The sequence below is a fragment of the Amblyraja radiata genome, chromosome 19 (genome assembly GCF_010909765.2).
Source record: "Amblyraja radiata isolate CabotCenter1 chromosome 19, sAmbRad1.1.pri, whole genome shotgun sequence".
In the NCBI taxonomy this organism is placed as follows: domain Eukaryota; kingdom Metazoa; phylum Chordata; class Chondrichthyes; order Rajiformes; family Rajidae; genus Amblyraja; species Amblyraja radiata.
In genome coordinates this window covers 20,035,578-20,063,335 of record NC_045974.1, presented here as the reverse complement: position 1 = coordinate 20,063,335, position 27,758 = coordinate 20,035,578, and the positions used below count along the sequence as shown (strand labels likewise).

General features: G+C 48.3%; 2 protein-coding genes across 2 annotated transcripts; both read left to right on the top strand.

The window, feature by feature from the left end:
• The first annotated feature begins 1,501 nt into the window (after positions 1-1,501).
• LOC116983941 (CD9 antigen-like) lies at positions 1,502-12,986 on the top strand. Its single transcript, XM_033037886.1, has 8 exons — positions 1,502-1,730; positions 3,120-3,222; positions 5,390-5,487; positions 9,704-9,778; positions 9,984-10,079; positions 11,366-11,434; positions 12,448-12,531; positions 12,624-12,986. The coding sequence occupies exons 1-8, from the start codon at positions 1,668-1,670 to the stop codon at positions 12,684-12,686; spliced, it is 651 nt and encodes a 216-aa protein (XP_032893777.1). The 5' UTR covers positions 1,502-1,667; the 3' UTR covers positions 12,687-12,986.
• A 3,276-nt stretch (positions 12,987-16,262) lies between these two features.
• LOC116983940 (guanylyl cyclase inhibitory protein-like) lies at positions 16,263-26,960 on the top strand. The gene is made up of 5 exons (XM_033037885.1): positions 16,263-16,333; positions 21,476-21,608; positions 23,702-23,851; positions 24,608-24,713; positions 26,493-26,960. The coding sequence occupies exons 1-5, from the start codon at positions 16,263-16,265 to the stop codon at positions 26,858-26,860; spliced, it is 828 nt and encodes a 275-aa protein (XP_032893776.1). The 3' UTR covers positions 26,861-26,960.
• The last annotated feature ends 798 nt before the right edge of the window (positions 26,961-27,758 follow it).

The following is a 27,758-nucleotide window of genomic DNA, read 5'->3' as shown; positions in this document are numbered from 1 at the left end:
TTAGATTGGTTAGCATGGAGGAGTTGGGCCGAAGGGCCTGCTTCCATGCTCTGTGAGTCTGATGGAGGTGTGTGTACAAGGACCAGCAGGTGGCACCTCCAACGTGACCCACCACTCGCCACATCTTCCCATCTCCCCCCCGTCTGCTTTCCGCAAAGACCGCTCCCTCAGTAACTCCCTGGTCAATTCTGCCCTTCCCTCCCGCACCACCCCCTCCCTGGGCACTTTCCCTTGCAACCGCAAGAGATGTTACACTTGTCGCTTCACCTTCCCCCTCGACTCCATTCAAGGACCCAAGCAGTCGTTCCACGTGCGACAGAGGTTCACCTCCATCTCCTCCAACCTCCTCTATTGCATCCGCTGCTCTAGATGTCAGCTGATCTACATCGGTGAGACCAAGCGCAGGCTTGGCGAGCGTTTCACCGAACACCTCCGCTCGGTCCGCATTACCATCCTGATCACCCGGTGGCTCAGCACTTCAACTCCCCATCCCATTCCGAATCCGACCTCTCTGCCCTGGGCCTCCTCCATGGCTACACTCTAGCACCACCGGAAATTGGAGGAGGAGCACCTCATATTCCGCTTGGGCAGTCTGCACCCTAGCGGCATAAACATTGAATTCTCCAATTTCCGGTAGCCCTTGCTGTCTCCTCCCCCTCTCAGCTCTCCCTCAGCCCTCAGGCACCTCCTCTTCCCTTTTCCTTTCTTCTCCCCACCCTACATCGGTCTGAAGAAGGGTTTCGGCCCGAAATGTTGCCTATTTCCTTTGCTCCATAGATGCTGCTGCACCCGCTGAGTTTCTCCAGCAGTTTTGTCTACCAGCAGAGGGCAGTTGGTGCCAGCTGGTCTGCGAGCTGTGGTCACTCCCCATCACTTAAACTGCAATGTCCCACAAGCATTGTATACTGAACTGTTTGTGTTGTTTGTTATGGTGTTTACAGAGCACAATGTACTATGTTTAGATATCCGTTGAGCTAAAGGCAAGTAAGAATTTCATTGTTCCGTTACATGATATTGGCAATGGAACACTCTTGACTCTAGTTAAACTGAGAGATGGTCTAGGTCACCTTTACACACGTTTACATGCATTACTTTTGCTTGTTTAATTTAGTTTAGTTTTGAGATACAGCGCAGAAACAGGCCCTTCAGCCCACCGAGTCTGCGGCGACCAGCGATCCCCGCTCACTGGCACTACCCTACACACTAGGGTCTTTGGCGTGTGGGAGGAAACCAGAGCACCCGGAGTAAACCCACGAGGTCACAGGGAGAACGTACAAACTCCGTAGAGACAGCACCCATAGTCAGGATCAAACCCTGGTCTCTGGCGCTGTGAGGTAGCAGCTCTACCGTTGCACCACTGTTTATTATTGATAAACTCCATGCCCAGCGATCAAAAGTATGCAAATTTCCAGATGTGTAGCGGAGTAAGCAGTCAGCTGGGCGCGGTGATGGGAGGAAGGGTTGTGCAGTGTGCAGCTCACCCTGACCACAGACTTCCTCAGCGCGCTCTGTCTGCAACGCAGGCCGTGTGTCTGTGTCCGTCTCCACGGGGGAATTCCACGAGTCAGGAGGCAAGTGGCACAGGAAGTGTTCAGCCTTCCTTTAAATACCAGAGTCTCGCTCTCTGAGCAGAGCAGAGCAGTGATTCCGTGCTCCAGTCCGCCACAATGCCGCAGATACACGCAAAATGTTTCAAATATTGCCTGATCGCTCTCAACTTGGTATTCGCGGTAAGTTGGGCACCGTGTCCCATCGTTGTGTCAGTGATTGTATCGCTTGGAGTTTTTCCGAGATGCTAAAGTCTCAACAATTTCTGAACTTTGTCCGCAGTTAGAGTTAATTTCTCCTGAGCTTTTTGAAGTTTGTTGCAATGTAGATGTACAATTAATGACAGGTCACGTTCAACTTAAATTGTATAAAGTGGTTTGTTTCTTAAAAGTGATTGTTGTGACTACAAATGGGGAAAATCAAATGTCCAGAGCAAGGCGTAGGAGCGACAGTGTGCCTGTTATCTCCGGACCTTCCCCTAAGTGAGACTCCTGCCCGGCTCATAGAAACATAAAAACATAGAAAATGGGTGCAGGAGTAGGCTATTCGACCCTGCACCACCATTCAATATGATCATGGCTGAGCATCCAAAATCAATACCCCATTCCTGCTTTCTCCCCATGTCCCTTGATTCCATTAGCCCTAAGAGCTTACTCTAGCTCTCCTTTGTTAACATCCAGTGAATTGGCCTCCACTGCCCTCAGCGGCAGAGAATTCCACAGATTCACAACTCTCTGGGTGAAAAGATTTTTCCTCGTCTCAGTCCTAAACGGCCTACCCCAAATTCTTAAACTGTGACCCCTGGTTCTGGACTCCCCCAACATCGGGAACATTTTTCCTGCATCTAGCTTGTCCAATCCATTAACAATTTTAATTTTTCAGATGCTTGCGTTGTCGACTGTTAGGAGAACGGTGGCTAAGTTCAGGGTTAAGGATGAGAAAAGAAAGATTTGTGTTCTGTAGCGTTTCCCCTGATTGTCCAGGTGCTGTAGTCCCTTGTCTGCTCAATAAACGGATCATCAAACATTGAGTGTCAGACCGGCACCAGCAGGAGACTGGTGGTGTCTGCTCTAATGGTTTCTGTTTTAGAGATGCAGCGTGGAAACAGGCGCTTTGGCCCACCGAGTCCACGCCAACTACCGATCACCTGTTCACACTTGATTCTACACACTAGGGACAATTTACTGAGAACGTCCAAGGAATAAAGTCCTAGCCTACCCAACCTCTCCTTGTAGCTCGAGGTGTGCAAACACACACCTCCGGATTTAGGGACAGTTTCTTCCAAGCTGTTATCGGGCAACTGAACCATCCTCTCACCAAGCAGAGAGTGGTTCTGACCTCGCATCCACCTCATTGGAGATCTTCAAACTATCTTTAATCTGACTTTATTGGACTTTATCTTGCACTCAATGTTATTCCCTTTATTCTGTATCTGTACACTGTCGACAGAAAGACTGTACAGATCACGTACAGTCTTTTCACTACTGGATAGCATGCAACAAAAAGCTTTTTGCTGTACCTCGGTACACATGATAGTAATAAACTAAACTAGACTAACTGCTGCCTTCCAGCTGCTGGGCCTCATCATCCTGATGCTGGGATTCTGGTTCCGCTTTGATCCGAGGACGAGGAGCCTCTTTGACATTGACGAGAATGCCAAACGGATCAGTGTCGGTGAGTTGTGCACGAGAGATTCTTCGACCGCTGCACCCCACCAGGGAATTAACCCTTTATGTATAGAGACCTTCCCTAAACCACGAGACAAGAACCATCCAGATCCTCCCTCTCCCATTCACCCGTTGCCTCGCACTCCCTGACCAGGTTTAGGTAGACAAACACCACCTATCCATGTTCTCCGGAGATGCTGCCTGACCCACCGAGTTACCCCAGCACTTTGTGCCGTTATTTGTAAACCAGCATCTGCTGTTCCTTGTTTCCACGTTTTACTGCTCAACTGCAAAATCTCCTCCGAAGTTCCAGAGAAAACAATCCAAGGTTGTCTAACCTTTCCTTACAGTTAATGCCCTTTAATCCAGAACCCATCCTGGTAAACTTCTTCAACAACCTCTCCAAAGCCTCCACATCCTTCCTGGAAATCCTTCCTCTCACCTTAGACATATTTCCTCTTGATTTTGATAACCCCACCACAATCTATCTATTCTATCTGTGTCTCTCATGCTCATAAGGTCAGAAGGTCATGTGATAGGAGCCGAATTTGGCCATTCGGCCCATCAAGTCTACTCCACCATTCAATCACGGCTGATCTATCTCTCCCTCCTAACCCCATTCTCCTGCCTTCTCTCCCTATAACCATTGTCACCTGTACTAATCAAGAATCTCTCTATCTCTGCCTTAAAAATATTCAGCCTTCTGTGGCAAACAGGTGAGGGGGGAAATGATCTTGTGTACCTCTGACTATCTGTGCCTCTCTCGATCATGTATTCAATCTCTGACAGGTCACCTCACCGTCCCCTTCTCTCCTGTACAAGTGGGGGTTGTGATCCTCTAATCAAAGTCGACTTAGCTGCCGCTAGGTGGCCTTGGCTCTTCCATATCCTGTAAACTATTCATGAAGCAGAGCGGGTGGAGAGAAGGGCTATCTTATCACCAACAGGAAGGATCTTTCAAGAGTCAAAAGTTGAGAATGTTTCATGGTCATATGTAGCAACAACAGAACAATGAAATTCTTACTTGCTGCGGCTCAACTCACAAATAGTAACTCACAAGTAAATATATATAATAATTAATAATACAATAAATTAATAGACATGATACTAGGTAATCTTAATGGTGCAAAAACCAAACTCCGTAGTGCAACCAAAGGCACAGTCCATAGAATCATAGTTGCTGAGGTTAGTGTTGTGCAGTGTTCAAGAGCCTGATGGTTGTTGGGAAGCTGTTCCTGAACCTGATGGAAGAGTTCAGCAATACAAGGAATGTTCAATCCCAGTTCCTGCTCTGCTGTCCTCTCAGGCAGAACATCCCAGAGTCCATTCCAGGTATAGCCGGGACAGGGAGGTTGGGACAGTGACCGGTTTCAAAGACATGCGGGTTTATAAATTAATTGACTTTGGTAAAATTGTAAATTGTCCCTAGTGTAGATGTTAGTATATGGGGACAGCTGGTCAGTGCGGACTCGGTGGGCCAAAGAGCCTGTTTCCGCGCTGGATCTCTAAAGTCTAAAGTAAATAATCAACAGGACATGCCACCAAAGGGAGTGGGGTTGTAGGAAACTACTCAAATCACAAGAAATGAAAGGTCAGCCATTCTATTGTTCATAAGTTGATAAGTCATAGCAGCAGAATTAGGCTATTCGGCCCATCGAGTCTACTCTGTCATTCAATCATGGCTGATCTATTTTTCCAACTCAACCCTATTCTCCTGCCTTCTCCCCGTAACCTTTGATGGCCTTACTAATCAAAAACCTGTCAATCTTGGCCTATAAAAATTACCAATGTCCTTCAAAGCCATATGTGGCAATGAATTTCACAGATTCACCACCCTCTGGCTAAAGAAATTCTCCTCATCTTCATTCTAAAGGTACATCTTTTTATTCTGAGGCTGTGCCCTCTGGTCCTCTACTCTCCCGCTAGTGCAAACATCCTCTGCATATCCACGCTATCAAGGCCTTTCACATTTCCGTAAGTTTAAATGAGGGGTCCCCTCATCCTTCTGGATGCCAGCGAGAACAGGCCCAGTGCCGTCAAACGCTCATCATATGTTAACCCAGTCATCCCTGAGATCATTCTCCTCTGGACCCTCTCCAATGCCAGCACATCCTTCCTCAGTTGTGGGGTCCAAAACTGCTCACAATACTCCAATGTTCCTGCTCCCTCTCCAGGTATCTATGTCATGTGGGCGGCAGGGAGTTTGCTGCTGGTCGCTGGAATTATTGGATACCTGAGTGTAACTCGGCAATACAGGTGTATGATCTGGATAGTAAGTATACGGCACTCAGTATCCAACATAGGGAAGCGGGAACGGTATCGTTCAGGTGTGGACGTATCAGCATGAAAATTACATATTCACATAATGCACAATCTTTATGTATGTTTGTGAATCTGGGTTCTATGTCTGTGTGTCTGTGTGTACATTGTTTGTGTTTGTGTTTGTGTGTGTGTCTGTCTGTGTGTACATTATGTGTGAGAGTGTTTGAGCGTGTATTTCTGTGTGTGTGTGCTTGTGTGTGTGTGTTTGTGAGTGTTTGAATATGTATTTCTGTGTGTGTGTAGAGTGTGTGTGTGCGTGTGCATGTGCGCGTGCGTGTGCGTGTGTGTGCGTGTGTGCGTGTGTGTGCGTGCATTTCTGTGTGCAACAAGAAATAGAGACCGAAGTTGAGAAGGAAAATAATTACTTGGAACCTGAGGAGCAACATTTTCACTCAGATGGTGGTGGGTAAATGGAACAAGCTACCAGATGAGGTAGTCAAGGCAAGTGCTGTAACAACCTTCAAATGACATTTGGACAGATACCTGGATAGGAAGGTTTAGTGGGATAGCAAAGGCAAGGAGATGGTCAGCATGGTCAGAGTGGGCTGAAGGTCAGTTTCCAGGTGTCCAGCTCTTTGACTCAGTCTCAGCATCATCAGTGAACGTGTTTTGTTGTTCCCTATCGGAGTTATTTCGAGCATGGTGTCAGCATGGAAACCCCTGAGGGACCAAACAAATAATTATTCATTGAATAATTGTTCAGCAAATCACGCAGGGTTGTTAACAATTATTCCGACTGGAATAATTACTCAACAGCTCTGCCACATTGCAGAAGCTCCTCATTCCTCTTGACTGCTTTTACTTTTCCAATGGTTAAATCTTTTTGTGTTAGCCTTGATGTCCCCTTTTCAGAATGATGTTCCTGCAGCTGTTATCTGTGTCCACGGTGCCCTTCCTTGCTGCCCTCCCTCTCCATGTTACCCGCACTGGGCCACTTGACCCAGTTTGACGCATACATGCTGATTTGAAGTATTGGTAAAACTGGCGGTTTGGGAGCAGCTACATCCAAGACCGCAAGAAAACTGCAGAGGATTGTGGTCGCAGCCCAGACCATCACACAAAACCAACTTCCCATTCCGTTGACTCCATTTACACCTCACACTGCCTCGACAAGGCCAGCAGCATCATCAAGGACCAGTCTCACCCAGGTCACTCCCTCTTCTCCCCTCTCCCATCAGGCAAGAGGGAGAGAAGTGTGAAAATGCACACCTCCAGATTCAGGGACAGTTTCATCCCAGCTGTTATCAGGCAATTGAACCATCCTATAGAGCTACATCGTGAGCTACTATCTACATTATTGGAGACTATCAGGCTATATTTGATCAGAATTTACTGGACTAAACGTTATTCCCTTTATCCTGTATCTCTACACTGGGGGTTGTAATCATGTATCGTATTTCCACTGGCAGGTTAGCACGCAACAAAAGCCTGTCACTCACTGTACGCGTGACAATAAACTAAATCACATTCATAGTCCATTCAGGCAATGGGCAATGACTCATTTTCTGAGAAATAGCCGCATGATTTATTTCCTGTTCGGTGTATTTCTGGAAGGGTGACGGAATTTGTTAAGTCAACAACTTGCTTCGAAATTGAAACAGTGCAGTAAAGTTCGGCGACTTCCCTTCGAGGTTGCATGCCAACGGTAGTGGTCAGAATGGTGGTGGGGCAGTGGTTAAATTACTGAACCACCGACCCACGATAACAGCCCAGAGACCTTAGAAATCACAATTCAGACGAATGTTCGAGTCATGGAGGTGTACGGCAGGGACACAGGCCCTTCAGCCCACCTTGTCCATGCCAACCAAGATGGCACGCTGGCCGTCTCATACATGGATGTGAAAGGTTTAGAGGGATATGGGATGAACGCAAGCAACTGGGACTAGCTTACATGGGGCATCTGGGTCAGGAAGGATGAGTTGGGCCTAAGGGCCTGTTTCTGTGCTGTGTAACTCTATTTACCTGCATTTAGTCCACAGCCCTCGAAACCTTTCCTATTCATCAATCAGTCCAAATGCCTTTTTAAAAGCCAGGCGTTATCATATGCACCTCTACAGCTTCCTCTGGCAGCTCATTCCAGAGGCCGACTACCCTCCGAGTGCAAAGTTTGTCACTGAGGTCCTTCTCAAATCTCTCCTCTCTCCACTTACGTCCGTGCTCTCTAGTTTTAGAATCCTCTACCCTGGGATAAAGATTGTGAGCGTTCACGTTATCCATGCCCCTCATGAGCATGTACACGGCTCACCCTTTAGCCTCCTACACTCCAAAGACAGAACTCCCAGCCGATCCAACCTCTCCTCATAACTCAAGCCCGCAAGCCCAGGTAACATCCCGGTGAATCTTTCCAACTTAATTCTGGAGCATTATGAAAATAACAATTAGTCTCAAGAACAATGAACACAGAGTAACAATGAAGGAGATTGGTTTAGAATGCCCTTCAAATGCGGCCACATGGGTGGATCTTATCAACACACAAATGGAACAGTCAATAGTCGGGATTATACCACTGCTCTCCTGAGAACTACAACAGAGGAGCAGGCATATGGGCAAATTTCAGAGTAGCGCAGGGAAGTAGGCTATAATACACGGGAATTCAACTTCTCCCGGTTGCCAAACGGCTTTATCCCCTTCCCATTCTGACCTTTCTGTCCTGGGCTTCCTCCACTGTCACATTGAAGCCACAGGCAAATTGGAGGATCAGCACCTCATATTTCGCTTGGCCAGCTTTCAACCCAGCGGTATGATTATTGATTTCTCTAACCTCGAGTAACTCTTGCACTCCCTCTCTTTCCGTCCCTCCCCCACCCTAGTCTTGCTGCTAGTTTCACTGTGTGTAGGAAGGAACTGCAGACGCTGGTTCAAACTGAAGATAGACACAAAATGCTGGAGTAATTCAGCGGGCAGGAAGCATCTCTGGAGAGAAGGAATGGCTGACATTTCGGGTCGAGACCCCTCTTCAGATGACCCGAAACGTCACCTATTCCTTCTCTCCAGAGATGCTGCCTGTCCCGCTGAATTATTCCAGCATTTTGTGTCCAGCTGCTAGTTTCACTGTTCATAGCCCTTCGTTATCACCTCCTCTTCAGCCAACATTGTGGACTCCTTGGCCATTGCTGCGGGCTCTGATTTGTCCTGTACCTTTTCACACCCGTACCTATTCCCTCAACCCTAACTCTCAGTCTGAAGAAGGGTCTCGACCCGAATCATCACCTATTCCTTTTCTCCAGAGATGCTGCCTAACCAGCTGTTACTCGAGCAATTTACGTCTATCTTCAACTTAAGTTTTAGTTTAGTTCAGAGATACAGCATGAAAACAGGCCCACCGAGTCCATGCTGACTGAGTCACCCCATACACTAATTCTATCCTTCACTCAACGGGACAAGAAACCTTAGACATAGAAGCCCATTAACCCACAAACCCACATGTCTTTGGAATTTGGGAAGAAACCGGAGCACCAGGAGAAAACCCACATGGTCACAGGGAGAATTTATAAACTCCATACAGACAGCACCCATTGTCAGGATCGAACCCGGGTCTCTGGCACTGTGAGGAAGCAACTCTATCGCTGCGCCACTGTGTCGCCTTCAACATTAACTGGGATTGTCAGTGTGAAGGGATTAGGTGGGGTAGAATTTTTCATATGGTTTTTGTGCCAGTGTGGAGCATGTACTCACGGAGATGAGCCAGTGATGGACCTACCCCTGGGCGAGTGGACTATGTGTTGGTGGGGGAGAACTTTGGCAACAGTGATCATAACTCAGTAAGTAGTTATAGTCGTAGAGTGTGGAAACAGCCCCATCGGCCCAACCTGACCAACATACCCCATCTACACTAGTCCTGCCTGCCTGCGTTTGACCCACATCCCTCTAAACTTGTCCTATCCATGTACCTGTCTAAATGTTTCTTAAATGTTGCAATACCTAATCCGGCAGCTCGTTCCATTTCCAGATGTGCAAAGGAATAAGGATGGTGTCTGTTTGTGTCTGATTGGGGGAGGGGTCCAATATCAGGGTGGCAGGACCAAGGTGGGACGTGGGGTTGAGATGGGTGAGTGGGCAACCCTGACTGTTGCCCCAGATCTTCCTCCGACAGGGTGAATCTGAAGTTGCGTTGAATCAGTGTGTCTGGGTTTCTTACAGTCTCTCTCTCTCCCTCTCTCTCTCAGTACCTAGGATTTCTGATTCTCTTATTTCTGATTGAAATGGGAGTTGCCATCTGGGCGTTTGTGCAGAAGGATCAGGTAGGTTTGTTGCACTGCGGCGCATTGTTTGGGCTCTCGTTGGGGTTGCATGGCTGGTGTGCGCGTGTTTCTCCGAGCTCTGCCCGCGCTTTCACCTCTCGCGCCCTGGGCAATGACCTGTTGCCGTGCGCCTTCACCGGGTGAGGTGAGAGGTGATCCCCACACCACGTGCCGGCTCTGACCTGTCTCCCTCTTCCCCATCCAGGTCATCGAGCAACTGCAGACCACCTACATCAAGACCGCTGCCAGCAACACCAGGGACGTTGACTTTGAATGCATGATCAACGCCATACACAAAACGGTAGGTTGAGTCGTTTAGTTTGGTTTAGAGTGGAAACAGGCCCTTCAGCAAACTAAGTCCGTGCCAACCAGCGATCACCCCGCACACTAGTTCTATCCTACACACTAGGGACAATTTACAATCTACCAACCTGCACCTGGCATGTGGGATGCGGCAGGAAACCGGAGCACACAGAGGAAACCCACGCGGTGATAGAGAGAACATACAAACTCCGCACAGACAGCACCCGGAGCCAGGATCGAACCCGTGTCTCTGGCACCGTGAGACTGCAACTCCACCGCTGCCCCTATGTCAGCGGATGTGCCTTTTCCATTGTGGATCCCTCGGAGTGCAGTGGTCAGCTGGTACCTAACCCTGGCAGCTGGAGAACATAGAACACAGCACAGGAACAGGCCCTTTGGCCCATAATGTCCGTGCCGAACATCTGCCAGGTTAAACCAATCTCCTCTGCCAGCGCGTGATCCATATCACTGCATATCTATGTAACTATCTAAACGCCTCTTACATGCCTCTATCATATCCGTTTCCAATGGCAGATTTCCACGCACCCACCACCCTCTGTGTAAAGAAACCTGCTGCAGCACATCCCCTCTGATCCTAGAGCTCTGCCCTCTAGTCTTTGACCTTTCCACCTTGGGAGAAAGGGTTTACCAACCCATATTGCCTCAGGGGCGAACACTCCAGGATGTCCCCTCTGATATTCTTCCTGTTCAGAGGAGAAACCGGCCCACCTCCCTCTCCCCACGTCTGGGCTCGTGGGTTGTCGGCCTTTGGATCGGAGAGGCTGCGGGCTCTCTGGGCTGAGATTCCACACTCATATCCATAGGTTTGGAATAGTAAAGGGATCAGCAGTTAGGCCTGGAATTGGGAAGTGGGTCAGCAGACTCAAGGGGCTGAGTGGCCTACCTTCATCCTAAATGTTAATGCTTTCAAGGATACAGCATGGTAACAGGCTCTCAGCATGTTTTCTCAGGAGTATCAGATGTTGAGGGGAGACCTGATAGAGCTTGAGTATATAAAGTTATGAAAGGCACCGAGAACTAACAGGGACCTGATGTGGGGGGGCTGAGAACTAAGGAGGTGGAGGGAACGAAGAAGGCACCAACATTACTTAAAGGGAACTTTTTATAACCCTGTCATAGCCTTTGTGGTGACCATTTGGTGTACTTTGTATGCAAAACCAAAGAATTTCATTCCACCTAGGCACATGGCAATAAAGTTTCATCATTATCATCAGATGTTAGTTCCTCCATCTCACGACTAACAGATACCCTTTACCTTTGTAGCTGGACTGCTGTGGTTACTTCGATGAATCAGGACACCAGGCAGGATGCAGCAACCCAGGTCAACATAAAGTAAGAATCCCCCTGTTGTTGGTCTGTGTGGGTGGGTGCGAGTTTTTCGCTGGATGGAGGCTGCTCAACCACTCCGGTTAACAATCATGTTTGATTGAGCAAATCACAAAGTGTTGGAGGAACTCAGTGGGTCGGGCGGCATCTGTGGAGGGAATGGACAGACGATGTTGCGAGTCAGTGCACCTCTTCAGACTGCAGTTAAACAAAGAACTGTGGACACTGGCTTATTCCAAAGATAGACACACAGTGCTGGAGTCACTCAGCGGGTCAGGCAGCATCTCTGGTGAAAAAAGGATGGGTTACATTTCGGGTCGGGACCCTACTTCAGACTGATGGAGTAGGGAGGGGGGAGAAAGCTGAAAAAGGAAGTTGGGTGTGGGTACTTGGATACAGGTGAGGGGGGTGGGTGGTGAAGGTAATAGGCAGATGAATGGAGTAGATGTCAAAGGCGAGAGGTGAACAGGAGACAATAGGGACCCCTTGGCAGGCTTTGTCCCACCCCCACCTCACTCCAGCTTTGTTCTCACCTACTCCACCAGTCTGAATAAGGATCCCTAACTGAACGCTGTCTGTCCATTCCCTCCGCAGATGATGCCTAGCCTGTTGAGTTCCTCAGTACTTAGTAATTTGCTCAATCGAACATGATTGTTAGCAGGTGTGGTTGAGCAGCCTGCATCCATTTGTGTTAAGGAGGCTCAGGATTCCAACATCTGCAGTTTCTTGTGTCTGCATCATGTTAGGTCATAAGTGATAGGAGCAGAATAAGGCCATTCGGCCCAACTTCGCCATTTAATCATGGCTGATCTATCTCTCCCTCCTAACCCCATTCTCCTGCCTTCTCCCCATAACCCCTGACACCCGTACTAATCAAGAATGTATTTATCTCTGCCTTAAAAATATCCATTGACTTGTTTAATTAGTGGGAAGTGTTCCTTCTCCGATAGTTGTGCAGAGTAAGGTCATCTGTTTCCCCCCTTGCTCTCTGACCCTGTGTCTGTGGTGTTCTGATGCAGGACTGTGGAAAGGCCATTGAGGAAATCATCAATTCCAAACTCCACATCTTTGCAGCCATCGCCTTTGGCATTGCCTTGGTTACAGTAAGGACATCGTTCACTGCTTTGTTTCAAGCCTTTTTCCCCCTCAAGAGCCCTGCACCTACCTCCGCTGATGTCTGCTTGTTATCTTGCAGGTCCTGGGGATAATTCTCACAATCCTCTTTCAGAGATCCCTCAAGTCATCCCATGTGATTTAACCAGCGGAGAGCCAGAGGCGAGGAACAAGCGGCCTGCTAACCTGAAGACAAATGTAAAAACGGGCACCAAGTGCTGGAGTAACTCAGTGGATCAGGCAGCATCTCCGGAGAACAAGGATAGGTGATGATTCAGGTTGAGACCCGTCTTCAGTCCATTCCCGAAATGTCACCTATCCACGTTCTCCAGAGATGCTGCCTGACCCGCTGAGTTACTCCAGCACTTTGTGTCCCTTTGTATATTAGCCAGCATCTGCAGTTCTTTGTTTCTATATGGAAGATAAATGTGCATGCTTTCCAGAATGCAAACGCTTTTAATATGATTTATTTTCCTCTTTAGTTACGTGCTTAGTTTTTGGTGATGGATGAGAGTTTTGGTGTACTCTGTAATAGTTGGGGAGGTGCTTGTTGTGATTCTGTTGCAACCTTCCCTCCACTCAGTGCGTGTTAACCAACCTGATGGCCCAGTTGCTCAGCACTTCAACTCCCCCTCCCATTCCCAATCTGACCTTTCTGTCCTGGGCCTCCTCCATTGCCAGAGTGAGGCCCAGGGCAAATTGGAGGAACAGCACCTCATATTTCACTTGGGTAGTTTGCACCCCAGCGGTATGAACATTAACTTCTCTAATTTTAGATAGCCCTTGCTTTCCCCCTCCTTCCCCTCTCCCTTCCCAGTTCTCCCACAAGTCCTACTGTCTCCGCCTACTTCCTTTCTCGTTCCCCCCCCCCCCCACCCAATATCAGTCCGAAGAAGGGTCTTGAACCGAAACGTCGCCTATTCGTTCTCTCCATAAATGCTGCCTCACCCGCTGAGTTTCTCCAGCCTTTTTTTGTCTACCTTGGAAAATCTATGCTGTGTCTCTCACCTGGTGCTAAATTTCACCCACACCTCCTCCCACCCCACCAAGACCCCATCCTGAAATGCCATGACGTCTGGGGAAGGGCTTGACCTCGAGCCATCCACGTTCATGCTGCCCACTGAAACACCACGTTCATGCTGCCCATTGATCTTGCCTACACTAATCCCATTTACCCACATTAGGGCCAGGGGCTTCACAGCCTTGCTGAATCAAATGCTTCATAAGTTCATAAGTGATAGGAGTAGAATTAGGTCGTTCGGCCCATCAAGTCTACTCCGCCATCCAATCATCTCTCCCTCCTAACCCCTGACTTCTCCTGCCTTCTCTCCATAACCCCTGACACCCGTACTAATCAAGAATCTATCTATCTCTGCCTTCAAAATATCCATTGACCGGTGCTGCCGAGAAGTCCATGTAAATGCCATAATTAATAAATAATGTACTTGTGCAACAAACTCGACTTGACTTGAAAAGGATTTTGTACTTTTTATAAAGAATTACTTGGAATGAGTCGTCGAGAAGGCCATTCGGCCCAACTATTTTTGACTACAGTTAGTTATAGACTTCAACACCACCTTATCCATGCCAAACGTTGGCATATTGGGCTAGTCCTATTTGCCTGCATTTGGCCCATAGCCCTCTAAACCCTTCCTAGCCATATCTGTCCAAATGGCTTTTTAAAAGTCAGAATAGTATCTGCTTCTATAGTTTCCTTGGCACCTCATTCCAGATACGGACAACCCTCTGAGTGAAAGAGTTGCCCCCAGGTCCCTCTTAAATCTCTCTCCTCTCAAGTTAAGCTTGTGCCCTCTAGTTTTAGAATCCTCTATCCTGGGGAAAAGACTGTGAGTGTTCACTTTATTCATGTCCCTCATGATCTTGCGCACCTCAATAAGGTTACCCCTCAGCCTCCTACTCTCCAAAGAGACCCCCCCCCCCCCCCCCAGCCTGTCCAACCTCTCTCAAGTGTCGATACTTCTCCCCTGGTCCCATGCTTCACTCGGTGGATAAGCAGCATGGCTGTACGTTGGTCAGCGTGAGTGGTTAATGATGGCCATCTGACTCATTGATTCATAATGATGAGGGGGCCATTTGGCCTGTCATTCCTGTGCTGGCTCTTTGCCAGAGCTCCAAGCCTATGGCCTGGGTGTGTTGAGTGGGGACATGTATTAGTTACCCAGTGTGATCCTATTGACCAGGATCTGACCCCAGAGCAGCTCTGGAGGAGGTCCTCATGTGGCAACAGATCTCAAGCAAAGAAATCAGAACTAGTCAGACTTGAATCTGCCCCTAAAACCTTAATTGGAAGCAAAGCCTCACTCTTAATCTGAAGAAGGATCACGACCTGAAACGTCAACTATCCATGCTCTCTCCAGAGTCGCTGCCTGACAACCTGAATTACTCCAGCACTTTCTGTCGTTTTTTTGTAAACCAGCAACTGCAGTTCCTTGCAGCTCTTAGCTTTCCAGCTGTTAAAGCTGTCAAGGATTTTCAATGGGTAACAAAAGGAATACAGATGTTGAAAACCTAACCCAGTAGAAATATTCAGAATTTAGAAAGGAAGAACTGCAGATGCTGGTTTATACCAAATATATAGAGGAACTCTGCAGGCCAGGCAACGTCTGTGGTCAAGTCTGTGTAATGTCTAATGTAAGGTCCATGAGTCTAACCTCCTCCATCAGACCCAATCTGAAGAAAGCATCACCGGTTCCTCGCTCCCCTCCATTGAGTCTGTCCAAAGCAAGCGTTGTCTGCGGAGGGCGCTCAGCATCGCCAAGGACTGCTCTCACCCCAACCATGGACTGTTTAGCCTCCTACCATCCGGGAGGCGCTACAGGTCTCTCCGTTGCCGAACCAGCAGGTCCAGGAACAGCTTCTTCCCGGCGGCTGTCACTCTACTCAACAACGTACCTCGGTGACTGCCAATCACCCCCCCCCCACCCCCCGGACACTTATTATCACTTATTATTATTTATTTAAATCATTTGCTATGTCGCTCTTCCAGGGAGATGCTAAATGCATTTCGTTGTCTCTGTATTGTACACTGACAATGACAATTAAAATTGAATCTGAATCTGAATCTGAAAGGTTCCGACCCAAAATGTCACCTCTCCATGTTCTCCAGGGACGCTGCCTGACCCGTTGAGTTACTCCAGTACTTTGTATCTTTCCTGAATGTATATCCCAGCATTAGAAAAAAGGATAGCCACAGAGTGCTGGAGTAACTCAGCGGGTCAGACAGCTTCTCTGGAGAACATGGATAGATGACGTTTCGGGCCAGGACCCTCATTTATTCATGTTCTCCAGAGATGCTGTCTGAACAGCTGAGTTACTCCAACATTTTATGTCTATCCATGGTATAAACCAGTGTCCGCTGTTCCTTTTTATTACATTTAGTCAGAAAATGGGATGAAGGTTTGGTAAATTGTGAAGGGATCTGCCTCACTGCCCAGTCCAAGGTAGAAGTGACTTTCAGAGACCCCGGCCCCCTTCACCGCCCACGTCTTTGGCCCTAAGGGGTGGTCCTGACAATCTCTCCAACACTGTCCCATCCCAGCCGAGCTTTAGTAATCACACAGTAATCCCCTTTGTGCAGAACAGGGAGGATTATGTGGCTTTAAAGTTAATTCTCAACACACTCTCAACTGCACTCGTTAATCTTGCCTGGGGTACATAACGGTGCTGCTGTGGCCTGAAGGTGATTTGCAGCTTGTGGGAGATGGGCCAGACTGCGGTGCTGCCTCCGAGGAGAAAGGACACGTATGCCCTGGAACTTCACATATGGTGCAGGTAATCGTTCAATGGTTCCTTTATTATCATGTGTACCAAGGGTACAGTGAAAATCTTTTTTTTTGCATTCAGCTCAGCAAGACCATCACCAGGCATAAGTACAATCTCCCCAGCCCTCTCAATGGGCTCAGAACAGCCCAATGAGTCCACTGAGTCCATATGCAAGAGACACCAAAGCATGGCCACAAAGGTTCCGTTGCAGCCGTCGTCTCCTTTCTGGTCATTCAGCGAACCGTTCATCCCGCTCCTTGCACGGCCCTCTTCAGCCTTTGTTCCTTGGGGGGCGACTACTGTAGCCGACTTTGAGGGCGCGGAAGGTAACCCCCACCCAGCCTTTTGCCCAGCGTCCAATGCACGCTCGTCTTTTACCCAGGGCAAGGGAATCAAGAACTAGAGAGCACAGGTTTAAGGTGAGAGGGGAAAGATTTAATAGGAACGTGAGGGGCAACTTCTTCACACAGAGGGTGGTGGGTGTATGGCGGTGTCTTCCCTCTCCGTGCGGGTTCCCGGTGAGCCGGGCCTGCGGTTGAGATTTGGTTGCGGCTCGCCAGGAGACTCTCACAGTCTGAAGAAGGGTCTCGACCCGAAACGTCACCCATTCCTTCTATCTGAAGATGCTAGTACACAAAAATGCTGGAGAAACTCAGCGGGTGCAGCAGCATCTATGGAGCGAAGGAAATAGGCAACGTTTCGGGACGAAACGTTGCCTATTTCCTTCGCTCCATAGATGCTGCTGCACCCGCTGAGTTTCTCCAGCATTTTTGTGTACCTTCGATTTTCCAGCATCTGCAGTTCCTTCTTAAACTCATCTGGAGATGCTGCCTGTCCCGCTGAGTTACCCCATCATTTTGCGTCTAACTTCATTGTAGTTCCTTCCTACACACCCATCGCCTGCCCATTCCCTCCATGTTTCTCATGAGTCTGCCTGGCTCTCTCTGAGGCTGATTCAGAAGGATAAACGCTCAGTTCACACTGGTTATGTTGTTGTTCTTTGTAACTGACAGGAAATTAGCTCGAGCCTACACCTGCTGTGCACGAGGTATAACAAATGTGTCTGCAACTGTATGTTTCCTCTGGGTATTTACCCCAGCTTATTTACTCCACTATCAAGCCTTGTCAAGCTGCTCCAGCATTTCTGCACAATTAATGATCATTTTGAAAAAGCTTTATTTTTATCTTTGAGCATTTGACGGCTCTGAGCCCGTACTCACTGGAGTTTAGGAGAGAGGACCTAATTGAAATTTACCCGATATTGAAAGGCCTGAATAGAGTGGGTGTGGAGAGGATGTTTCCACTAGTGGGAGAATCTAGGACCAGAGGCCACAGGCTCAGAATAAAAGGACATACCTTTAGAAAGGTATGACAGGACGACAGATGGCGCAATGGGCTAAGTGTTCGGCTGGCGACCGGAAGGTAGCCGGTTCGAATCCCGCTTGGAGTGCATACTGTCGTTGTGTCCTTGGGCAAGACACTTCACCCACCTTTGCCTGTGTGTGAGTGATTGGTGGTGGTCGGAGGGGCCGTAGGCGCAGATTGGCAGCCACGCTTCCGTCAGTCTGCCCCAGGGCAGCTGTGGCTACAGAAGTAGCTTACCACCACCGAGTGTGACTGAGGAGTGAATGAATAATGCGATGTAAAGCGCCTTGAGTATTAGAAAGGCGCTATATAAATCCCATCCATTATTATTATTATTAAAGGAGATGAGGAGGTATGTCAATAGCCAGAGCGTGATGAATCTGTGAAATTCATTGCCACAGACGGTGGTGGAGGCCAAGTCGATGGAAGTTTATAAAGCAGAAATTGCCAGGTTCTTGATTAATAAGGGTTATGAGGAGAAGGCAGAGACTGGGAAGATAGATCAGCCATGAATGGTGGAATAGACCTGATGGACTGGATGGCCTGATTCTACCCCTATGACTTATGAACATGAATCTGATTTTTATAGTCAAATATATTTGTCTGAAAAAGGGTCCCGACCTGAAACGTCATCTGTCCATTCCCTCCACAGATGCAGCCAGGCCTTTCTCCAGCACTTGAGTATAAGAGGAGGGAGGTTCTACTGCAGTTTTACAGGGTCTTGGTGAGACCACACCTGGAGTATTGCGTACAGTTTTGGTCTCCTAATCTGAGGAAAGACATTCTTGCCATAGAGGGAGTACAGAGAAGGTTCGCCAGACTGATTCTTGGGATGGCAGGACTTTCATATGAAGAAAGACTGGATAGACTCGGCTTGTACACGCTAGAATTTAGAAGATTGAGGGGGGATCTTAGAAACTTACAAAATTCTTAAGGGGTTGGACAGGCTGGATGCAGGAAGATTGTTCCCGATGTTGGGGAAGTCCAGAACAAGGGGTCACAGTTTAAGGATAAGAGGGAAGTCTTTTAGGACCGAGATGAGAAAATCATTTTTTACCCAGAGAGTGGTGAATCCGTGGAATTCTCTGCCACAGAAGGTAGTTGAGGCCAGTTCATTGGCTATATTTAAGAGGGAGTTAGATGTGGCCCTTGTGGCTAAAGGGATCAGGGGGTATGGAGAGAAGGTACAGGATACTGAGTTGGATGATCAGCCATGATCATATTGAATGGCGGTGCAGGCTCGAAGGGCCGAATGGCCTACTCCTGCACCTATTTTCTATGTTTCTATGTTTGTGTTTTGCTCAAGATTGCAGCATCAGCAGTTTCTTGTTACAGCGTTTTTATACTCTCACACACCAGACACGAGATGGGAGAGAGATAATTTCCGATCATGTGCAGAGTGAATCTATCTGCTTCCTACAGAGGAACTCAGTGCATCCAACACATTGCTGCTTTAGCTTCCGGTTGCAGCTATTTACAGTTCAGCTCAGAGTGGGGTTCAAACTTCAGTGACCAGAAGGAGTTTGAGGAAGTTACACTTTGCGATTACAAGAGTGAGCCTCTCATTCTGTGGCCTTACAATCTTCAGGTCGTCTTTCAAACAAATCTGCTGTAAAAGCACAGGGGATTTAGTTGAGATAAAGCATGGGAACCGACTCTTCAGCCCACCGTCAACGCCCTTCACACTAGTTCTTTGTTATCCCACTTTCCCATCCACTCCCTACACACCAGGGGCAATTTACAGAGGGCCAATTAACCTGCAAACCCGCATGTCTTTGGGATGTGGGAGGAAGCCGGAACACCCGGATGAAACCCACGCAGTCACAGGGAGAACGTGCAAACTCCACACTGACAGCACCCAATGTAGGGATTAAAGCCGGGTCTCTGGTGCTGTGAGGCAGCAGCTTTACCAACTGTGCCCTGTGTCACTCAGAACTTCACGGAATGTATTCCACGTAACTTTCTGGATCAGAATGGCATAAAACAGGTGGCTATTTAACATTAGGCTTTGTGAAATAGAGTCATAGAGTTATACAGCAGGGAAACAGGCCCTTCGGCCCAACTTGTTCATGCCGACCAAGATGCCCCGTCTAAGCTAGTCCCACTTGCCTTTGTTTGGCCCATATCTCTCTCAACCTTTCCTGTCAGCAAGACTTGTTTGTGAGCTCTGCCGTTCTATGTTCCTCAACATTTCTGCAAATCAGGACCACGTGTCTTCGACTCCAACAGAACGGACGAAGATGGACACAAAAAGCTGGAGTAACTCAGCGGAACAGGCAGCATCTCTCTCGAGCAGGAAAGGGTGACGTTTCGGGTCGAGACCCTTCTTCAGACCGGTTAGGGATAATGGAAACGAGAGATATAAAAGATATAAAAGAGGATGTGGAGAGATAAAGAACAATGATTGAAAGATATGCAAACAAAGTAATGATGATAAAGGAAACAGGCCATTGTTAGCTGTTTGTAGCGTGAAAACGAGAAGCTAGTGCGGCTTGGGTGGGGGAGGGATAGAGAGAGAGAGAGGGAATGCCGGGGCTACCTGAAGTGAGAGAAATCAATATTCATACCACTGGGCTGTAAGCTGCCCAAGCGAAATATGAGATGCTGTTCCTCCAATTTGTGTTTAGCCTCACTCTGACATGGAGGAGACCGAGGACAGAAAGGTCTGTGTAGGGATGAGAAGGAGAATTAAAATGTCCGACGACTGGGAGATCAGGTAGGTTCAGGCGGGTTGAGCAAAGGTGTTGCACGAAACGATCACCCAGTCTGCGTCTGGTCTCGCCGATGTATGAGTCCACATTTTGAACAACGGATATAGTAGATGAGGTTGGAGGAGGTGCAAGTGAACCTCTGCCTAACCTGAAAGGGCCGTCGGTGCCCCTGGACATAATCGAGGGAGGAGGGTTAGCGACAGGTGTTGCAGCTTCTGCAGTTGCAGGGGAAGGTACCTGGGGAGGGGATGGTTTGGGTGAGAAGGGATGAGTTAACCAGGGAGTTGCGGAGGGAAATGGTCTCTGCGGAAGGCGGAAAGGGTGGAGATGGGAAAATGTAGCTCATGGTGGGATCCCATTGGAGGTGGCAGAAATTTCAGAGGATTTAGGACGGGGTCTCATAATATAAAAACATCACACAGCTGCAGTAAGTGCTGGGTCACGCTTAATCTGTGGAGAGAGTAAAAAAAGTATTCTCTCCGGTCCAAGATCCTGTGAATCTGAATTGTTAACTCATTGTTTTGTTGCCCACAGATGCTGCCTGACCTACTGAGTGTTTCCACAGTTTCCATCGTTAACTTTGTTTCACTTACCACAGATGCTGCCTGACCTGTTGGGTGTTTCCACTGGTTTCTGGCTGGAGCCCTAGTTGATTCAGGAGACGAGTTAGATAGTTAGTTTTTACTTTTTATGTTACTTGCACCGAGGTGCAGTGAAGAGCTTTTGTTGCGTGCTAACCAGTCAACGGAAAGACTATACATGATTATAATCGAGCCGTCCACGGTGTGCAGAATACAGGATAAAGGGAATAATGTTTAGTGCAAGGTAAAGTCCAGTAAAGTCCAATTAAAGGTGGTACGATGGTTCTCCAGTGAGGTAGATGGCAGGTCAGGCACCGCTCTCTAATTGGTGATGGGGTGGTGGATCAGTTGCCTGATAACAGCTGGGAAGAAATTGTCCCAGCATGTTTCCTGCTAGTGGAGTAACACTCCTTCAGTACGGTGCTGGACACAGCCTCGGGACTGGGTCACCGGTCAGTTGTCGAGCGAGGTTATTATTAGCTTCTCTGTTGCAGGAAATTCATTGAGGAGTGTCCCAGTGGGCTGATCACCCTGCACGAGTTCCGGAGACACTTCTGCGATGGGACCGTGGGCCCAGGATCGTCGGAGTACGCTGAGCAGATCTTCCGGACTTTGGACGATAACAGGGTGAGGCAGGCAGGCAGGCATTGCCCGGGCTCCGACCTTTCCCATCCGGGTCTGTTTAGTTTAGTGATACAGCAGGGAATCAGGCTCTTCGGCCACGTCGACCATCAATCATCTGTTCACACTTGTTCTGTGTCATCCCACTTTTTCATCCATTCCCGGCAATTTACAGAGACTAATGAACCTACAAACCGGTACGTATTTGGAATGTGGGAGGAAATGGAAACCTTCCCCCTCTCACCTCAATGCTCTCTAATGCTGGACATTTCCACCCACAGAAGAAGGTTCTGACTGTCTACCCTATCTATGACTCATCATTTTATATAATTCTATCAAGTCTCTCCTTTAACGTTTGCTGTACCAGGGAAAACAATCCAAGTTTATCCAACCACTCCTTGTAGCTGAAACCGTCTAATCCAGGACGTCTCGGTAAATTGCCCTTTGAGTGTCGATGGTCAGCATAGACTCAGTGGGCCGAAGGGCCTGCATGTACCTTTAAACCGATCAAACTAATACGGTGGACTCCTGTTGCCCCACCCATGGTGATCCCGTCTGGAAACCTTCTCCGATTTAGATGTGCAGCTTGATATGGCCTCTTTTAGATGTCAAGGTTCGTCGAATGCCCCACCACGATAAGGCTGCAAGTGTCGGTTATTTCAGGTATTATGGCGGACTTAACAAGCTGCTGCTAATTTCAGGTCAAATCTCCCATCGAATTAGTGTAGTGGAGTAGCCTGCACTTCAAGTGAGAATCTCAAGCCTGGATTAAAGTCACAGAGCCGGAAATGTCACCGAAAGGAACAGAGAATTCATCCGCTTATATCAGCAACACTAATTACTTAGCTCCCTGGGATCTGCTCCCTACGAGCCGTGATTCTGACCTAAGCCGTTAACCCTCTTCCACAGAGTCCCTCTGGGCCCCTTGTAATGCTATTTGCTCTAATTGACTTAATGCCATCCTGACACCACCTGGAAAAGCATTTGGACGGGTACATTGGTAGAAAAGGTTTAGAGGGAAATGGGCCAAACATGGGCAAGTGGAACTAGCTTAGATGTGGCGTCTTGGTTGGCATGGATGAATTGGTCAGTTGGGGCATCTTGGTCAGATGGGGCATCTTGGTCAGATGGGGCATCTTGGTCAGATGGAGCAGAATCGGTCAGATGGGGCAGAATTGGTCAGTTGGGGCATCTTGGTCAGTTGGGGCATCTTGGTCAGATGGAGCATCTTGGTTGGCATGAACAAAGGGTCAGTTTCCCTGCCATATGACTCTATGATTCAACACAAGACACTGTGGCAGGTGAGTCAGCTGATCTTAGTTTGGGATCCGGCTCACATGGACTGGTGGTTTATTTGGTTCATTTATTGCTTTCTACCTGAATTATCAGTCATACCGCACAGAAACAGGCCCTTAGGCCAATCTCATCTATGTCAACAAAGATACCCCACCTAAACTAGTCCCATTTGCCTACGTTTGGTCCATATCTCTCTAAACATTTCCTATCCATGTACTTGTTCAAATGTCATTTAAATGTTGTTATAGTACCTGCCTCAACTACATCCTCTGGCAGCTTGTTCCATACACCCACAACGTGAAAACGTTGTCTCTTGGGTTCCTAATAAATCTCTTCCCTCTCACCTAAATCTGTGCCCTCTGATTCTTGCTTCCCCTACTCTGGGTAAAAGACTTTGTGCATTCACTCTATTTATTTCACCTATGATTTTATCCACCTCTATAAGATCACCCCTCAGCATTTATCTGTGTGTTCTTGTGCTTAACGTGTCTGTAAATCTGCAACATGTAAAAATGTCACTATTCCTGGTGAATTTGATCATTAAACTCAAATAAGACACAATACAACACAAATACCTCAGCGGGCCAGGCAGCAACTCTGGAGAACATGGATAGGTGACGTTTGGGTCAGGACCCTTCTTCAGGTTGATTTCATCAGCCCTATCCATGTTCTCCAGAGATACTGCCTGACCCGCTGAGTTACTCCAGCAATTTGTGGGGGGTTTTTTGTAAGCCAGCATCTGTAGTTCCTGTGTCTCTGGTAATGACCTCACTTGTCTCTCTTGCCTTGTGCGTGCGATGAAGGATGATCTGGTGGATTATAGCGAGTATGTAACAGCCGTCAGCTTGCTGATACAGGGCACGGCGGAGGAGAAGTTGAGGTGGTCCTTTAAACTCTACGATAAGGATAAGGACGGAGCCATCAGCCGGGCAGAGATGCTGGAGATTATGCAGGTCAGCTTCCAACCTCTCCTCACTGCTTGGTTTAGTCTGGACGTACAACATGGAAACAGGCCCTTCAGCCCACTGAGTCCACCCTGACTATCGACCACCCATTCGCAGTACCATGTTATCCCACTTTCTCATCCACTCCCTACACACTAGGGGCAGTGTACAGAGAGCCAATTAACCTTAATTTACAAACCCGCACGTTTTTTGGGATGAGGGAGGAAACCAGAACACCCAGAGGAAATCCATGTGGTCCCGGGGAGAATGGGTAAACTCTATATAGAGACCACCCCAGATCAGGATTGAATCGGGATCTCTGGCACTGGGGCAGCGGCACTACCCGCCGCACCACTGTGCCGCCCTTAATGTGTATGCAGATACAGTGAAAAAGTGCGACTGTTTATCCTCATGTTCCAAATCTGGGGGAATCTTTAGATTAGTTCCATCTTTTTCCTTATTTCTTCCCAGCTGTTATCAGGCAACTGAACCATCCTATCGTCAACTAGAAAGCAGTCCTGACCAACCATCTAGCTCATTGGACTTTATCTTGCACTAGATATCCTTTATCCTGTATCTGTATACTGAGGACGGCTTGATTGTAATCCTGTACAGCCTTTCCGCTGTCTGGATAACGCACAACAAAAAAAGCTTTTATGCGGTACCTCGGTACACATGACAGTGAACGAAACATATTGAAATAAAACTAAATTAAACTAGGCTAAACTAAACTAATCTACTGTGAGGGGATATCTCTCTGTACAGGCCATCTACAAAATGAGCCTGGCAGCGTCGCTGACGAATGTTGACCTGCAGACGGCTGAAGAATGCACCGAGCGCCTGTTCACACGTCTAGACAAGGATAGAGACGGTGAGTGCATGGAATACTGTGCCAGGGAACAGCCAGACAAAGGGGAAAGACTGGCACCCATTCCTCCCTTTCCCCCTTCCCCAATCCCCTTCCACTTACATTCCTTCCTCTGGCTTCATAATTCCCTCTTCTATCCTTATCTCTTTTTGAGACACTTTTTGTAACTTCGTCTTTTAGACTTCAGAGCTACAGCGTGGAAACAGGCCCTTCTGCCCAACGAGTGCGCGCTGACCAGCCATCTGTACACAAGCACAATAGGGACAATTTACTATTTGCAGAAGCCAATTAACCTACCAACCGGCATGTCTTTGCGATGTGGGAGGAAACCGGAGCACCCGGAGAAAACCCACGTGGTCACAGGGAGATTGTGCAAACTCCGTACAGACAGCGCCTGTAGTCAGGATCGAACCTGGGTCTCTGGTGCTGCGAGGCAGCAACTCTACCACTGCACCACTGTGCCGCCTCTGGCCTTTGTCCAACCATCTACCTATCAAAGCCCCCCCCTCACCTATATCCACCTATCACTTAGTGTCATAGATTCAGACAGAACAGAAACAGACCGTTTGTCCCAACATGCCCACACCGACCGACATCTACATTAGTCCCACCTGCCCGTGTTTGGCCCATTTTCCTCTAAACCTTTCCTATCCATGTACCTGTCTGGCAGTAACTGTAAGGCTTTGTCCTGCCTCTCCTCTCTCCCACCTTTCTCTCCCCCACCTTCCCCCCAACACAACCAGTCTGAAGAAAGATCTTGACTCAAAGCATCGCTTATCCATGTTCTCCAGAAATGCTGCCTGACCCGCTGAGTTACTCCAGACCTTTTATGACTGGCGGGCATGGAAGTTGCTACAAAAATGGATGTCCTTATTTCGATCAAAGAGATGGTCCAACTTGGAGACACAAAGAACTGCAGATGCTGGAATCTTGAACAAAACACAAAGTGCTGGAGGAACTCAGTGGGTTCAGGGTCAGACAGCAGCTGCGGAGGGAATGGACAGGTGACGTTCCGGGTCTGGACCCTTCATTGGTCTGAACGTTGCCTGGCCATTCCCTCCACAAATGCTGCCTGGCCCGCTGAGTTCCTCCAGTATGCTGTGTTAGGCTTGAGAGACATTGAGAGGCATTGTAGGATTTCGTTGCGTTGTGGGATTTTGTTGATTTCTGTACATCAGAAGAGTAACCGCTCTGCATTGGCAGAAATTGTCGGTGGGATAGTGTGAGTGGTGGGGTGGGTGCAAGGAAGATTGGCTGGGATGGACCGTTCAGTCGTGAGGACAGACTGGAGAGGCTGGCTCTGGAGTAGAGGGTGAGAGGACAATACTTACCGAATAGCCAAAGTCCTGGATAGAGTGGATGCGGCGAGGATGTTTCAGGACCAAAGGGCACAGCCTCAGAATTAAAGGAAGTACCTTTAAAAAGGAGAAGAGGATCATTTTTTTTAGTCAGAGGATGTTGAATCTGTGGCTTTCATTGCCACTGACGGCTGTGGAGGCCAAGCCAATGGTATTTTTAAAACGGAGATTATTGTTCTTGATTAGTAAGGGTGTCAAAGGTTACGGGGTGAAGGCAGGAGAATGGGATTGAAAGAGAAAGATAGATCAACCATGATTGAATGGTGGAGTAGACTTGATGGGCCGAATGGCCTAATTCTACTCCTAAGACTTATGAACATGAGCTCTCCGACAGTCTAAGGCAGAGTTCACCCAGCTGGGGGGCTGCAGGCTTGTGTGAACATTGCTCAGGTTGTCATGATGATGTTCTTGCATCTTTTCCTAGCTGTGATCAGCCAGCGGGAGTTTGTGGATGGAGCGCTGGAAGACGCCTGGGTGCGTGCGATGCTCGAGTGTGACCCAAGCACCGTGGAGGTGCCAACGTCAGCCCGGCCACGGCAACAACCGAACCCCAGCCCCACCCGGCAACAACAAGACCCCAGCCCCACCCGGCAACAAGCGAACCCCAGCCCCACCCGGCAACAACAAGACCCCAGCCCAACCCGGCAACAGCCGAACCCCAGCCCAACCCGGCAACAACAAGACCCCAGCCCAACCCGGCAACAATCGAACCCCAGCCCAACCCGGCAACAACTGAACCCCAGCCCAGACACGGAGCCAGCGGCAGTGACGGACACTCCGGGTTCCTGCTGAGGACCCTCCACCCACTCCATCGCTGGTCCTCCCCACCGCCAGTGAGACCGCAGAAGCACGAGGACTTTCATCCAAAAATAAAATCTGTTCAGAAAAAAAATAAATATATATAGCATCATAGAGTCGTATAGCATAGAAACAGGCCCTTCTGCCCAACTTGCCCACACCGACCAACATGTCCCGTCTACACCTGCCGCGTTTGACCCATATCCATCTCAACCTGCCCTATCCATGTACTTGTCTAAAAGTTTCTTGAATGTGTGATAGTACCGGCCTCAACTAGCTTGTTCTTACATCCACCACCCTTTGTGTAAAAATGTTACCCCTCAGGTTCCTATTAAATCTTTCCCCCCTCGCCTTAAACCTTTGTCCTCTGGTTCACGATTCCCATACTCTGGGCAAGAGACTGTGCGTTTACCCTCTATACGATATACAAAAGATAAACAGTGCTAAAACACTTCCGAGATTCTCAGCGGCTATATATATATTTATTAGTTATATCTCTGCTAGTGTTTACAAGCTATCCGTATAGCAAGCATCTTGGCCACTTATGTGGCCCCCTGGAGTGATATCCCTTCCCTTGTTTAAGGGGTATATCCACCACACTCGGACCCCAATGTCCAGCAGCAGAAGGACCCATTGTATTAACCTACAAACCTGTACGTCTTTGGAGTGTGGGAGGAAACCGTAGATCTCGGTCTCCATGTCGTGTGGCTCAATGACTCTGTGACAGCAGCGTATGGGGGTTGCGGCCTGGCGGTGTCTAGTGAGACAAGGTGGACGTTAGGTTCTGCGGGCATCCGCAGTGTGAGATTCCATTCGCTATCCGACACACACCGCAACCTCTCAGATGCACACAGTTGTCTTCAATCAGCACAAACTGGTCATTGTGGATAAG

Coding starts and splice junctions, on each gene's coding strand:
- LOC116983941 (XM_033037886.1), top strand. CDS start 1,668: ATGCCGCAGATACACGCAAAATGTTTCAAATATTGCCTGATCGCTCTC. Junction 9,779..9,983: donor CGTTTGTGCAGAAGGATCAG/GTAGGTTTGTTG, acceptor TTCCCCATCCAG/GTCATCGAGCAACTGCAGAC. Junction 12,532..12,623: donor TTGGCATTGCCTTGGTTACA/GTAAGGACATCG, acceptor GTTATCTTGCAG/GTCCTGGGGATAATTCTCAC.
- LOC116983940 (XM_033037885.1), top strand. CDS start 16,263: ATGGGCCAGACTGCGGTGCTGCCTCCGAGGAGAAAGGACACGTATGCC. Junction 21,609..23,701: donor GGACTTTGGACGATAACAGG/GTGAGGCAGGCA, acceptor CGTGCGATGAAG/GATGATCTGGTGGATTATAG. Junction 24,714..26,492: donor TCTAGACAAGGATAGAGACG/GTGAGTGCATGG, acceptor ATCTTTTCCTAG/CTGTGATCAGCCAGCGGGAG.